The sequence below is a fragment of the Botrytis deweyae genome (assembly GCF_014898535.1).
Source record: "Botrytis deweyae strain B1 chromosome Unknown BDEW_011, whole genome shotgun sequence".
Classification (NCBI taxonomy): Eukaryota; Fungi; Ascomycota; class Leotiomycetes; order Helotiales; family Sclerotiniaceae; genus Botrytis; species Botrytis deweyae.
In genome coordinates, this window is record NW_024066218.1 from 945063 (window position 1) to 959677 (window position 14615).

The following is a 14615-nucleotide window of genomic DNA, read 5'->3' on the forward strand; positions in this document are numbered from 1 at the left end:
TAATCGCGGTCAGCTCCTTGAAATTCACAAAATACCATAGATAAATTGTTCCAATAGATTTATGATTTTACCAAAAATCTGCATTTCCCAACAATCAAATCGCATATGGAGAGGGAGATATTTGCGCGAAATACATATCCGCTAAACCCGCCTACTTGCAGATTTCATTCACTCACTGCCGAATAGGAGCTGGTGCTTTCTTGCGACGAACACGATTCGTAAACCAGTTCGGGACTGGCTTTCATAAACCGTTGATTGTACAAAACACCACCATGGTTTTTTGCGGAAAGCCAAGCAAGGCATGTTTATGCTGCCGAAAGAGAAGGATAAAGGTCCGATCATTCCACCCCAATCAATACCCCTAGTACTAAAATTCTCCTAGTATGACCAGAAATTACCAGCTTGTACACAATGTATACGAGTGGGTAAGATTTGTCCAGGGTATCGCGATCAGCTAGAACTTTGCTTTCGGGATGAGAATGAAAGGACCTTGCGAAAAGCCAATTCCGTAAACAATACATCTATTGTGAGAGCTAAAAGTTCTCCTCACAATGGAAAATCCAAGGTTTCATCTCATATTACACGACTAGCAAGCAAAGCCGCAGTCTCTATAACAGAATTCGAATCTAGAAATCCTCCTATATCGAACTTGCCCATAGCCAAGAACTGGTGTCCTTTGGATGATAAGGGAATAGCCTTCTTTCTAACGTATTATATGACGATTCCACTAGAACGCACACATAACTGGGTTGATCTAATGCCAAATATGTCTGTTAAATCGTTCGTGCAAAGAAGAACGTTAGAAGCAGTTTCTTCGGTGGGACTGGCTGGACTATCAAACGCCACCAATAATCCCAATTTGATGGAGATTGCGAGAAAGAAGCATTCTGATACTGTGAATTTTGTGATTCGGGAACTTGGAGATATTGTGAATGCAAATATTGAGGGACTCTTACAGAAAGTTGTGATGTTAATCATCTTTGAGGTAAGTGTCGCCATTCACGAACCACGAAACGACTCTAACAACTTAGTTGATAAACACGGCACCCTGTGAATCACATTCACTTTCTGTGCATTTCAATGGTGCTTTAAGTCTATTGAAAACACTAGCTTTGAGAAATTACGAGGAAAACAAACCGACCACGAAACTCCAGTTGCAATTATTTTTTGCTGCACATATTGAGTACTTTGACGAGAACAACCTCCCCTCGACGCAACTAATCGACTTTTCCAAGCTTATTCTAAAGAACAAGCGAACGCAAGACGTGACTGCTTCTGCAGTGGTTGAGATTGCTATTCGATTCATCAATCTTCACGCATCCATCAGGGCGAAAGCATTTACAAATCTAGTTGAAATTGTTTCGGCACTAGCCTCCCTGGATGGCGAATTGGAGCAATGGGAAGCAAATCTCCCTCTTGACTGGAATTTTACTGTACGGAGCAGAGACTTGCCAGATGGGAGTTCTTTCAATGGGAAATGTCATGAATATTGTGATGTCTGGATTTCGCGAATGTTTAATCACTATCGATGGATGAGAATATTATTGAATGAACTTCTTCTCAAGCATTTGAATAGGATGACATACCTGACGTCTGAACATTTGGTTCAAGAGATGAAAGCATTAAAAATAATCAACAGGATGGCAACAGATATTTGCACTAGCATCTCTAGTTATTTTGACCATACCACACTAGTAGTGGAGCGTCCAACATTGTTACCTCAAATGAGCGGTATACCAGTGTTTTTGATGATTTGGCCCTTATTTGTTGCTGGTGGAGGAACTGGTGTACCGCAGCATTTGTACAACTGGGTTCTCGGTCGATTGGGTATTATCAACAAACAGTTAGGCGTTTTATCCGCGCAGACAATGATGGAGCGGACCAAGATACGCCGACAGAGGTGGGTTCGTGCAGATGTGAAAGCATCACGCACAACATGCAATGATACCTTATTTCCCCTAATCCTTGAAACTGGCTGCGAGATGCAGATGGAGATGGAGCCATTGGACTGAGTATAGATGATCACAACATGTTTGGGGAAGAGATCCGGAAAATGCGGATTGTGGTATCTTAGACCTTAGTTATTGATACCCCAGGAGAGTCAACGTGCAGACTCACGCGGGATAAGATTATACTCTGTAATCCATGGATATCTCTGTCTGCGAAGATAACAAAGAACCAATTACCCGTTCGTGAAGTATTGGTTGACCGCTGAAGATCTTCAAAGTAGATCGATGGAATAGAATCCCGAGTAAGATTGCTTGCTCGCTCGGACTTATCCGATATGGATTGGATCTACACGTGATTTTAGATGCGATAAGTGCTTCTCCGGCATTTCTACTCGTATTATTTTTAGCACCAGGGGTTTGAGAGAAAGAGTTTTGTCTTTGGCTTGCTGAAGATACTACCTTGGTACACCTTGCTACACCTTGCTACACCTTGGTCCTTGACTGGCTAGGAGATCTGACTCGTGGTGTCTGATTTGTCTGATTTGTCTAATTGTGGTCCGTGACCTTCTCCACAAGCATTTCGTGCATCTTCATAAGAAATCTCCGTTCGCTCAGACGCTTTCACGAACACTTTAAAAACACGTCGTGAAATCCAGATTGTATGCAGTTGTTCCTTTTGGTACACTCTTGTACGTTGTTGTACGTCGCTTTCCCCTCATTCTTTGGCTCAATATGCTGGCTCGTTGAACTAGTAGCTCCTATCACCAATATCTACAACGTTACTTTATCCGCGACTCAATAATGACACTTGAGAAACATGCAGCTACAAGTATACTAGGTTCATATACTTGACCTAACACGTATAGGGAAGCTCATATAGCCGGCGCATATGATCAACATTGCTCTAGAACAACTATCATCATACTATCAGATTCCCCGCATAAAATGCGCTTATCCGAGAGTCAAATGCCAATGGAGGCTTTCGACATGACTTAACGTTGGTGCATGTGCGTCTACTATCACGCAGAACAAGCCAAAAACAATTCGGTAGGGGAAGAAATCAATGCACACATTCAATACATATTCAAGATTTTTCTGGCCGGTGACAGGATCTTCGGAACTTAAGCTTTTTGATGTTCAATCCGAGTGTTCCTTGCAGATTTATCCTCATGTGAACCATTAGGTTCATGGAGTTACGAGTTTTGTACTCCTACGTTGTGTGATCTGCTACATTTAAGAAAACGTTGAAGTCCCTCGAGTTTACACTTTCTTTTCTATCTAGATTCTTCTAGTCTTCCTTTCTAGACTCAGATCTCCTCGAGGCACCCGAGTACTAGCTCACTGGATTCACTATTCGGTTACCCCTCTTTGTCATCATCATTAGGATTCCATAGTGATTCACCAAATCCCTCGAAGGCTAGTGTTGCAAGTAATTTCATTTTGATTCATTTGAACCTTCGTTCCACATAGCCTCCTCCCGCTCTGTCTTTCTGCCAAACTCGGATTTCAACTCCAGAATTCCTATAAAGACAAGCAGTTCGTTCCTTTACCTCATCTTCTTTGCAAATATTGCAACGTAAGTTAAGCAGCCAAAAGCGAATAACACTATGGAATGCTAATCTCAAATAGGTTCGTGACTTCCCATAGACAGTTCTTGGGTTTAATATTACAATGCGTTTCATTTCTACAACCGCGCCTGCGTTGGCATCTCTATGCCTAACTACGTTGGCTGTACCTCACGGTCCTCAGTCTGAAAAAAGACAAACCTATGGCAGCTCAGCAAAATCGGCTGCAGATCGACAGGCTGCTGTCAAAGAGGCATTCTCGTTTGCTTGGAATGGATATTACAAATACGCCTTTCCTCATGACGAGCTTCATCCAATTGCGAACAGTTACTCAGATTCCAGGTACAGCAATCAAAACCATGCGTCACGATACCTGAGCTAACTTGCAAAAAGGAATGGATGGGGAGCCTCTGCTGTAGATGCATTCAGCACAGCAATCATCATGGAGATTCCGGAAATTGTAGACGTGATTTTAGATTGGATCCCAACCATCAATTTCGACGAAACTAGTTCACAAGTTTCGCTGTTTGAGACTACAATCAGATATGTTGGTGGGCTCCTTGCTGGTAAAGTTTTCCACTTTCTACTTGAAACCCCATTTATCTTACATATTTTAGGTTACGATCTCCTCAAAGGACCATTTTCCAACCTCAATTCTAACGACACGGCCGTCGATGAGGTTCTTGCTCAGGCAGCACGCCTAGCTGACAATATGGCATTTGCATTTGATACACCTTCAGGAGTACCAGCTAACAATATTTACTTCAACCCTCCAAGCACTGATGGTTCTACCACAAACGGAATCGCAACAATTGGCTCACTAGTTCTTGAGTGGACCCATTTGTCTGATTTGACCGGTAACGACACTTATGCTAAACTCTCCCAAAAGGGAGAATCGCATCTTTTGGACCCAAAACCCGAGTACAACTCGCCATGGCCTGGTATGCATCAACTCAGTCTTTTATTATCCCAATCCATCTGAGATCGCTCCAACTTCATGTCTCATTCGATCTTTTTTTTCTTAAGGCAATAACTGACTAGTGATACTATAGGGTTGCTTGGTACAAATGTAGATATCAACACAGGACTTTTCCAAGACGCGAGCGGAGGCTGGGTAGGTGGCGATGACAGTTTCTACGAGTATCTCATCAAGATGTACGTGTATGACACAACTAGATTCGGCAAATACAAAGAAAGATGGGTCGCAGCTGCAGATTCATCTATCAAACATTTGGCTAGTCACCCCTCAACTCGTCCAGATCTGACCTTTATGGCCGCCTACCAAAACAAAACACGTGTTTTTGTTTCCGAGCATCGTAAGTACACTCATCACCAATGGACTCCAAATTAGTAGAACCATAATACTGACACGAAACACAGTCGCTTGTTTCGACGGAGGCAATTTCCTCCTCGCAGGTCTCGTACTCAACGAGCAAAAGTACATTGATTTCGGACTCGAGCTCGTCAACGGCTGTGAAGACACATACGCCAGCACACTCACCGGTATCGGACCCGAAGTTTTCCGATGGGTAGAGAGCAACACTTCTGCCAACGATACCCAAAACCCTCCACCACCTGCCGATCAACTCGCCTTCTATAAGAAAGCCGGTTTCTATATCACCAATTCAGATTATATTCTAAGACCCGAAGTCCTTGAGTCTTTCTACTATGCTTATCGCTTGACTGGAGATGAGAAGTATCGTGAGTGGAGTTGGAATGGATTTGTTGCTATAAATGCAACAGCGAGGTATGACTTCACTTAACTCTATCATTTTTAGCGAGGCTTTACAACTGACTTTGCAATCATAGAACCGGTAGCGGATTTGCTGAACTCCAAAATGTCAATGCGGCGAACGGAGGCGGTTTCAGTGATTTCCAGGACAGTTTCTTGTTTGCTGAGGTTTTGAAATATGCATATTTGATTCACGGAGATGTAAGCATCCCTTCCTTATTTGTTCCTTTCTATCTTTCCTTCCCCCTTTCTGTTACCCAAATCAAAAAGTTAGACGTGCTCACACCCATCAAACAGGACGCAGAATACCAAGTTGGAGGTGGTGGCGTCAACCAATGGGTTTTCAACACCGAAGCTCACCCCTTCAAGGTCGCTGGTCCTCCCATCTAATTAACTGATTGAAATTCTTGGATTTGGATTTGGATTCGGCTTCGGAGTTTACATAGGTTACGGAAGAGTTTTTCTTCTTTGGGCATTCAATTCAAGGCACGCTAGCAATCTAGCTCCTCTTCTTTGGTAATGAGCTATCAAGCCATGCCGTTTCTACATTTAGCTTAGTTCCTTAGCTGAATGTAAGTTTTTTTATCAACTTTTTGATTCAATATGAGGATTTAGATGAAGCTTTCTGAATCCCTGTGCTTGTTTGTTCTCTCTATAGAGGAGAAGCTTTTTAATTCTTTAGCTTTTGCTTTTGCTTTTGCATATATACATACATATTATTTACCCCAAGAATCGAACCACGAAATACAATAATCTCAAGCAATTGCACACGTTTCTAGTCCAACAAAACCTTTCTCGAAAATTCTAGAAATCGCTATCATCCCAAAAACATCCACCCGCCCAATCCTTCTTCACAAGAAAATTTTACAAAAGTATTCTACCGTATCAATACCCACCCGTCTACAACACTGTACTACCCATATAAACATTCCACACATCTCAACTTTCCATTGCCGATCTAGTATCTCAGGTATATTCCAAAGTACCTATCCATCTGATCTAATCAACAGCAAGATTCGTGTATATCCTCGTACGCAAAAACGAACGAGCCAATAAATCATCACTTATCTCACAGAACTTTCTTCACTCGGTCTGGTTTCCCCGCAGGTTCTTCCAAGGAAAGGAGAGAGGTAATTCATATCAAATACCCAGCCAATCAATTAATCCATCTATCTATCCGACTTCACGAGATGGTCAGTACTTAACAAATCTTCAAATTACCTACTTCACACACGTTTAGAAGTTGAAGGTTTAATGCGCGAGCCGAAGAAGCTTAACACGGTCAAGAGCTCTAGATAGTGAATGATACGTTTCTTCTTGTTTGATGCGACTGATGCTGAGTTTGGGAAATATCTTCATGGGAGATATTTGGGGGACTTGAGTGAGCATTATGGATGAAACGTGTAGAATGGCTATATAATTTTAGGAAAAGAGGTGAGAAAGGCGCGGGGTTGAATAGCTATAATGTTCCCAAGGATGTGGTGTTGAAGGTTCTTTGGAGAGTGGTAACGAGGTAGGTATGTACTCCATGGTGAGAAGTTAGAGGCACAGCGTTGAGCAGTTTTTTTTTTTATTTATTTATCTATCTTCATCTGACCTAAAAGTACCGTTAAACGAAATGCATTCTGTCTCCGCCTAGCTTTGATCAAACCTTTCGTTTCAACAGCCCCTTCAAGAAATCAAAGCTATTGCTATCACTCTGCAACTCCCAAACCTTCCCTGTAGGTCTATCTTCCCAGCCCAACTCTTCCGCGCGTAGCAATCCCCAATCCGTAGTGATACCCCTAATGATAGCCCTTGCACCACCTTCTGTCTCCAAGGTAACTATTTGATCCGTATGCAACCAGTGTTTGTAATAGACTTCCTCCAGTTTCTTGTCAAAGCCATTTCTACAGAAGGTTTTATAGATGGTTTCGAATTTAGTGAGGAAGCGAGCAAGAAGTTTTTCGAGAGAGAAAGGTGTGAGATGTGGTGGTAAGAGAGCGTTAAGTGATGTTGTTGGCGCTGCGTTTGTGGTATTGAGACCTATACCTACGACTAAATCGTAGTTTCCTGATGAATATGAGGAATTAACGAGAATGCCCCCAACTTTGACGTATTCTTTTCTTCCGGGTTTAGATGGATCTTGGACATCTACTATTGTTAGAACGAGCTTTAAAGAATGAAGAAACGAACGTACAAATGTCATTGGGCCACTTGAGTTTGATTGGTACTGTATCATAGCCTTTATCGTATGAATGAATAGCTTCAACAATAGCTATTGCTGCTAGATATTGTATGAAGACCACTGGTGCTTTATGTCCAAGTTCCATAGGATGTTTCATGCAAACAGACCAGATCAAGCACCCAAGAGGAGAAACCCAAACATTGGAACCACGGCCACGTCCGGCAACTTGTGTTGTAGCTGTAAAAGTGAAACCCGTAGGAAGCCTAGAAAGAAACTTCGGGTTCCTAGAGTGCATTAGGAAGGATACGATTCAAACGAGGAATAGGGGGCTCACTTTTCCAACATCGTATTGGTACTAGTAACCACCTCTCCATATAAAAGAGTATTTCCAAATTCTTCGGCCTCGCTGGATTTTTCTTGCTGATATAGTCGCAAATTAGAGTAAAATGCATGGTGATTGAAATATGGTGTTTCCTTTGTGCCCGGCCATTCCGTCTCATGGAGAATGACTCGTTTGGGAATAGCATTGTAATCAATGATTCCATCATCTGCTCCAGCTGACTCAATAGTGTGCTTTTCTTCTGATGTAGGAACGACTGTGTCAGAAAGCGACTTTACTAAAGATTGAACTGACCAGCTACTCTCTGGTTTCTCAAGGTGAAGGGTGTCGTTTTCGCCCTTGATAATCTCTTCACCATTCTCTTTTTCGATGATTTCTTCCAATGAAGCCAGCAACTCTGGAACAAAAGGTGGATGAACAGATGAAAGATGGAGGCGAGATAGAGACGGCACTGTGGACGTTTCTTCGCTCACAGTCAACCCCAATTTTGATAGACATCCTTTCAAGAACTCTGTTCGCAAGTCGTCATCGGCGGCCAAATCTTTCACAAGGTCCGAGTATCCAGGAATCTTTATTGTTGGGTCCAGATTCACGGCAGCAAATCTGAGAAGCTGTAAGTATATATCCAAGCATCAAGCGAACCATTCTTACTCTGGATGCGGCCCAGTCAATATTGCCCCGCCTTCACCGACTTTGCAATAGACGACCGCTGCGGGATCTTCTCCGCCATCGACATCAACAGGATGCACATAGGTAGCAAGTGTCTCCACCCCCTGATCTTTGAATTTACCTGCATCGACGAAAACACCCCCGCCATTGTAATATGATTTAAAACTTTGAGAGGCATTTCCACTTTGAAGCGAGCCCTCAATCTTGACCTCTGCAGCCTTTGCACCCGCTTCACTGTGGTATACAAATCCTTTGTAAGCACATCCTCTGCAGGTACCTGGATAGAATTGTAGTTCACGTGGCGCAACAACCTCTAGCTGTTTATTACCGACCTCGAACTCACATCTTGTGGTACCATAGTAGCCTCCAGCACAAAATCCAAGATAGGCACCACCTCTACGCACATACTGTGAGATACGTCTGTTGCCTTCTCCATTGAGGGAACGGCAGTACCCTTGGTCTGCACCCCCTGGGAATACAAGAAGAGCACAAGAAGCGGTCCAAGGCTCTTTAAGAATGATATTATCACTAACAGGAATCACTGCGTAACTTGGCGATAGCAAACGCCGTAACGTATAAAGACAGTGGCGGACGGATTCAATAGTACTCCCATTACCTATCAGAAAAACTTAGAAAGAGTCTCAAAAAACTGTTGATTCAGTATACCTGAGTAGACCAGGACATCCATCTTTCTTGGGACCATTTTTCCTCGACTTAAATTTTAGTCACTGGGTCACAACCGAGGCTCTACCAACAGCAAAAACACCCGTTCAACGTTCTCCAAGAACTATTATAATTCTCCAAATCTCACCGTGAAGAACACACAGCATCCAAAATGTCGAATCAGTCAGGAAACAACCCTCCAGTTGCGACGGTTGTCCAAGATGATGATGAGCCTGATGAATGGTAAAATCTGTTGACCTCAACAACTCGGGTCTGATCACTGACTCAAATTGGTAGGGACAAACGAATCTTTAGCACGGGATGTGCGGGTAAGTCAAGATATCTCGATCAATCAACAACAGAGAATGGGAAGATGAGTGCTGAATCAACCGCAGAAGAGAACTCGAAAATGACTGATTGCTATTTTGAAAAGAAAGATTGGAGACTGTGCAAAGCAGAGGTATGAGAAAGCCCCTCTTAGCGTTAAATCACGTGGGGACTCAATCGAGACGGCGATAGCATGGCTGACTTCTTGTGAACATGCAGCTTGATACTTTCAAAAAATGTTGGAAGAAGCATCAAAATGATCAGAGGACATCAACGAAGGATGCTTGATATGACATGGATATTGCATGGGCGGTGGAAAGATTGACTGGAAAGATCATGGAGGACATGAGGACATGAGGGGTAGAATAGTTGTAAGAATTTGATGAATATGGTTCGTGAGAGCCAGGTGTACATTATTATAGACCACAAAATTCACTTTGAGAGAAATTACAGCAGAAATTCACTTCAAATGGTTTTTTATAATTGAATTTACTCTGTTGTTGTCTGGTGTAGCCGAAAATCAAATATCGAAAGGAAAATTGGTCGTCTTCTGAAGCGCGCCACATTTTTGTGAGCATAGAGAAATCGCGTCTACCAAGAACAAACACATTTTCCTCACACATCGACATGGCAGCAATTATACCTAGAGCTTCACGCTCAATAGTTACTGATGCAGCGACATCTGTATCAAGATTCTCAGCAGTATCAAAAATTACAAGTCTGACCGGTCAATCAAGACGCTTCTCCCAAAACTTTCGAAATGCGGCAATTCCAGGTTCGAGCTACACACCAAGAACGACGACTGCAACAAAGCCTCCCACAAGCTATGCAGCCCCTGCGACCAAACCCAAGGAGCCAGAGGCTGCGATCGATGCTCAATCGCCCATCACAGATATGACCGAGGGACTTGCAGATGGACCATTGATTTTGGATGAAGGAGATAGACAAGTCGACTGGGCGAGATCATTCCACGGATTGTCGTCACAGCCATTCTCCAAAGAAGCTGCAGATATTTTACTTGCACCAATCCCTGCTGATGATGTGGAGGTCAAGCCAGATGGTATTATATACTTGCCAGAAATCAAATATCGAAGAATTTTGAATCGGGCGTTTGGACCTGGTGGATGGGGTTTGGCACCAAGAGGGGAAACCATTGTCACGCAGAAGAGTATTACAAGAGAATATGCTCTCGTTGCTCATGGAAGGTAAGTCTTTAGGAGTTATTATTATTATTTGAGTGAGCAGAGCTAATGTTTTTCTCCTCTGCAGATTAGTATCCGTGGCTCGTGGTGAACAAGACTATTTCTCCCCCGAAGGTATTCCAACCGCCACCGAAGGATGCAAATCGAATGCCTTAATGCGCTGCTGCAAGGACCTCGGAGTAGCCAGTGAGCTTTGGGATCCCAGATTTATCAGGAAGTTTATGAAGCAACATGCGAAGCAAGTTTGGGGTGAACATGTCGTAACCAAGAAGAAGAAGCAATTATGGATGAGGAAGGATGACGAAGTTAGATACCCATACAAGGAGTCAAAGTTCGGCGCATAGAGGCCAGTTTTGATTTTGCCACGAATGAACGACTAAAATGGAGATGCGAATGTCGAAACATTGTATTATAGAGGATATATGATGTTCAAGGTAAATATCTACATCTACATTCCGAGAAGCAAAAAGAAGAACAGTATAAAAATCTCCTATGAACCAGGCGATTGTCTTTATGTCATCTCCTCGATACCCACGCTATATGTTGCATTTGTTCGTTGATATTTTCTTGATCTTTCACTCAGGCTGAGGAATGAATTACATGGCCTCCAGATTCCCTCCCCATCTGCTGCAAGTGCCGGCGCGTTGCATAAGTTCCTACTCGTATAGTCACCTGTCAACTCTCCTGTTCGCTCAATCAAACGATCCAAAGGCATTGCCTCGTAGGTGGTGCATCGGCAAATCTTGACTCCACAACTCTTTTTGCTCCTCGGCAAATTGAATCATTTATGATCACAGCGAACTCTGCTTACCTATTTCGCACTTACCAAAGTCCCTTCAAAACTTATAGATTGATTGTATACGCCCATCGCGCTTCCCCAACTCTGGTGGTGATGTCAATGCTCGGAACCTCGTGATGGCCAATTCGACATCTTAGTGTGGATTATCACTGGATGCCCATCAGGTCCTGATTTCCAAGTCTGCTTGATAGCTCTTGAGACTGAAGGACTAGCAGAAGAAACAGCCTTTTTAGAATCTGCGTATTGATTTTCCAATTCGGCGCTTTCACAACCAACAAAATGAGCGCAGGCAATCAACCCAAAGGGTTTTTCTGTGTCTATATTAGTACTTTCGTTAAAGCATTCATCGGAAATTCTCGAGAAATTCAAACTTCAATCGCGCCAAGTGATGCTGAGAAAGAGTGCCAAGCTATATTTGAGGTTGTTACAGCGTCGAGTGAGGCGCTAGCCAGGAGGATTATATCAGGATGTTTCTTGGTAACGATTGCGCCGCCCAGAGAACTCATGAACAAATTCAGGTCTTACCGGAAGGTCGTGGCGTGGTGAGAGAGGTTGGGGAGAATAGTTTAAAGACCTTTGCGACGAAGAATTCATTCTTACTCTAATGGATTTCATGAGCAACGTTAATCAATTCGGTTTCTATTTTTCAGTCATAAATTCAACTCGGGCCAAAAGTTTCTGAAGAAGCCTGGTAAATTAACATCACTACAACGGAGACAACCACATATATCTGGGGTCAATTATTGGTCACTGGCCAGAATCTCGAAGTCAATTTCGTAGTGAACCTTCTTTGTATTAAAGAAGCTGTAAACGAATGTTTTCCGGGGAATCAAGATAGCTTTGATATATTGAAACTTGGAGAAAGTATCCAGGCAGGCGAATGGTTATGTATGTGTAGTCCACAATGAGTTGGTTTTAATTTTGATCTGACAGCAAATTTCAAGAACCCAGCAACCAATTTCCGCCCTACATGCCTGCGGCTTTCTCATTATGGGGCTAGAAATACTCCCCAACTAGGATCTGGACATGGCGATCGAGCACACAGTGAAAGGGGCACCTGTTGGTATTTGGGACAGACTAAGTAGATGCCAACTCGTGCACAGGTCCAAAGTGGGACGACAGTTCAAACTAGTGCTCCTTGTTCGGATCTACGGGTTTACCCTCCCTATGGTTAAGGCAAATGCTACAGAATGTTTATCAGATCAAGTAAAACGTCTTTTTATCTATGAGGTCTCTTGTTTTTTCTTCACAGCCACATCTATAAAAAGGGTTTCTGACGCAAAAGGGGGTGAATCCCGGCTGGAGTTTGACACATTATCGAGTTTGCAGTCTTCTTCAGCCCTGCCACCCTGTAATCAATCTTTAGTCACTTCCAGACGAAGGAACCAATAAAATACGCAGCACAGTTGACAAGCGATGGCTCAAATTTTATTTCACATTGCTGCTTTACTGATATTTTCAGTGCCAGCCTTGCCAATCAAGGGCAATACCCAAGGCGGCCTCCATTTAAGCTTACCTAGGATCATGGCCCCACGAGATAACAATCCTTCCACTCAGACGTGTATACTTGGCGCAAGGAATTCAACAGGTTCTTCAAACAGTCGCGCTATCTAACTGTAGCGTATCACGAATTGGCTATGGAGACTCGATATCCCCATGTGGATACAGGGGTCCAAGGAGAGTGGTGCTTTGGGGATGGTGCTTTGAGGGTAGGTGGAGGCCAGTAGCCGCACTCTATTTCGTAAATGCATCAGATCTCCAGCACCTTGCGTGTTGTAGATTTCTTGCGACCGCTTTTTACTTTTCTTCGCGCAACAATTGATGAAGCTAGTGATCAATGTCAACTCCAACTTCGCGTTACCCAGCTGCTGAGGGGACAGCCGGTGTGGTGACTACTTGGCTACCTTTAACCACTGTTTATCCCAATGTGCCTAGCTGCAAAACCGAATTGTATTCTCCCAATAATCTCACACAGATCTATGCCTACGACCCTAACCAGAATGCCATTACCTTCGCGACGAAGTGCTGGCCTTCTGAAGCAAGATCATGGTGGAATCAAGACACCTCTGCGACAGCGATCACCTCACTAGGACCTTTTCTGTGTCCGGAAGCCTATACCGTAGCCGTCACCACCGTTGTAAAATCTGGTTCTACACTGAGTGGATGTTGTCCTAGCGGCTATGCTCTATGGTCTTTAATGTCCCAACCCTATCCCGGCGAATGCACATCGACCATCACCTCCGGAGCCACGATCACATATGTTAGTATTTGGACACCTGCCGCAGATGGATATACGACAATGACTGCTGTGTTGGATAGTGACCATGCGGTCCAGGCTGTTCAGATCAATGGATATAATTTCGATGGTAATTCTGCAGTTCCGACAGTGACGGCTTTCAGCTCGAGTACTAGTTCGAGTTCGACATCTGGATCGGCCTCCAAATCCGAAACGGCAGCCTCTGGCTCTACTCCCAGCTCATCTGGAGCTGCAGCCACATCCACATCGGCAGTTTCTTCGCCCTCAACTAGTGATAGTAGTAATAGTAGTTCAGGACTCGGCACCGGAGCAAAGATCGGTATTGCTGTCGGTATCGCCGTTGGCATAGTTGCCATTGCTGCTCTCATTGGAGCTATATTTTTCATGAGGAGGCGGAGGAAATATGATACAGCGCCACAGCAGGATATTCCTTACGCGGCTTCTCAGATAAAAATGAACCAAGTCGCTTCTCTTCCATCTTCGCCTGGATCTGACGTTCCGCATGAGATCGGCCATAGATATGGATACGAGGCGCACGAGGTTGGCAATACGCAGGTACACGAAATGAATGGATCGACTTTCGCTGAGCTCGATGGAAATGATAGACGCTGATTTCGAATTTGATGGTATATATGGGTGGTAATTGATTGCATGGCGAAGGCGTTCTTGGCATGTTGGGCATTTTAGCGACCATAAGTTTTTGGGCGAGGTCCTTGTCCCCGAGTTTAGAGATAATCAAGCGCGTGTTCCTCACAGTGTCTCTAAAAGATTATATGAAACGCGTGGTAACTAATTATTTATATAAATTGTTGCCCAAAGTTGGCTTCTGGGTGTATTTAACTCCCCCGTGTTTTTTGTCTTTTTTTTATTCCTCGAAGGAGATCGAACCTGGGGCTGGATACATGCACAAAAGTTCAGAATTCTCCATCTACAATTCTGTGCCTT

The 14615-nt window shown here is 43.6% G+C and overlaps 6 protein-coding genes across 6 annotated transcripts; 5 read left to right on the forward strand and 1 right to left on the reverse strand.

Annotated features, from left to right (window-relative positions):
• Nucleotides 1–272: 272 nt before the first annotated feature.
• On the forward strand, nt 273–2012 carry EAE98_005728 (uncharacterized protein; the record flags this gene model as incomplete). Its single annotated transcript, XM_038953350.1, has 3 exons — nt 273–332; nt 383–985; nt 1032–2012. The coding sequence occupies 3 exons, from the start codon at nt 273–275 to the stop codon at nt 2010–2012; spliced, it is 1644 nt and encodes a 547-aa protein (XP_038810451.1).
• Nucleotides 2013–2312: 300 nt separating this feature from the next.
• On the forward strand, nt 2313–5894 carry EAE98_005729 (uncharacterized protein). The gene is made up of 8 exons (XM_038953351.1): nt 2313–3525; nt 3579–3856; nt 3908–4080; nt 4132–4455; nt 4567–4830; nt 4895–5261; nt 5324–5447; nt 5544–5894. The coding sequence occupies exons 2-8, from the start codon at nt 3621–3623 to the stop codon at nt 5634–5636; spliced, it is 1581 nt and encodes a 526-aa protein (XP_038810452.1). The 5' UTR covers nt 2313–3525; nt 3579–3620; the 3' UTR covers nt 5637–5894.
• Nucleotides 5895–6891: 997 nt separating this feature from the next.
• On the reverse strand, nt 6892–9125 carry EAE98_005730 (uncharacterized protein; the record flags this gene model as incomplete). Its single annotated transcript, XM_038953352.1, has 5 exons — nt 6892–7379; nt 7426–7697; nt 7748–8356; nt 8405–9038; nt 9089–9125. 5 exons carry the CDS (start codon nt 9123–9125, stop codon nt 6892–6894), a joined length of 2040 nt encoding a protein of 679 aa, XP_038810453.1.
• A 132-nt stretch (nt 9126–9257) lies between these two features.
• Nucleotides 9258–9700, forward strand: EAE98_005731 (uncharacterized protein; the record flags this gene model as incomplete). The annotated part of the gene is made up of 4 exons (XM_038953353.1): nt 9258–9328; nt 9383–9414; nt 9481–9545; nt 9632–9700. The coding sequence occupies 4 exons, from the start codon at nt 9258–9260 to the stop codon at nt 9698–9700; spliced, it is 237 nt and encodes a 78-aa protein (XP_038810454.1).
• Nucleotides 9701–10039: 339 nt separating this feature from the next.
• Nucleotides 10040–10958, forward strand: EAE98_005732 (uncharacterized protein; the record flags this gene model as incomplete). Its single annotated transcript, XM_038953354.1, has 2 exons — nt 10040–10617; nt 10682–10958. 2 exons carry the CDS (start codon nt 10040–10042, stop codon nt 10956–10958), a joined length of 855 nt encoding a protein of 284 aa, XP_038810455.1.
• Nucleotides 10959–13250: 2292 nt separating this feature from the next.
• On the forward strand, nt 13251–14282 carry EAE98_005733 (uncharacterized protein; the record flags this gene model as incomplete). The annotated part of the gene is made up of 1 exon (XM_038953355.1): nt 13251–14282. The coding sequence occupies one exon, from the start codon at nt 13251–13253 to the stop codon at nt 14280–14282; it is 1032 nt and encodes a 343-aa protein (XP_038810456.1).
• Nucleotides 14283–14615: the final 333 nt, after the last annotated feature.

Excerpts from the sequence above, each read along its gene's own strand:
- EAE98_005729 (XM_038953351.1), top strand. The coding sequence starts at position 3,621 with ATGCGTTTCATTTCTACAACCGCGCCTGCGTTGGCATCTCTATGCCTA. Across the intron at positions 3,857-3,907 it reads AACAGTTACTCAGATTCCAG|GAATGGATGGGGAGCCTCTG; the intron begins GTACAGCAATCA and ends ACTTGCAAAAAG. Across the intron at positions 5,262-5,323 it reads GCTATAAATGCAACAGCGAG|AACCGGTAGCGGATTTGCTG; the intron begins GTATGACTTCAC and ends TTGCAATCATAG.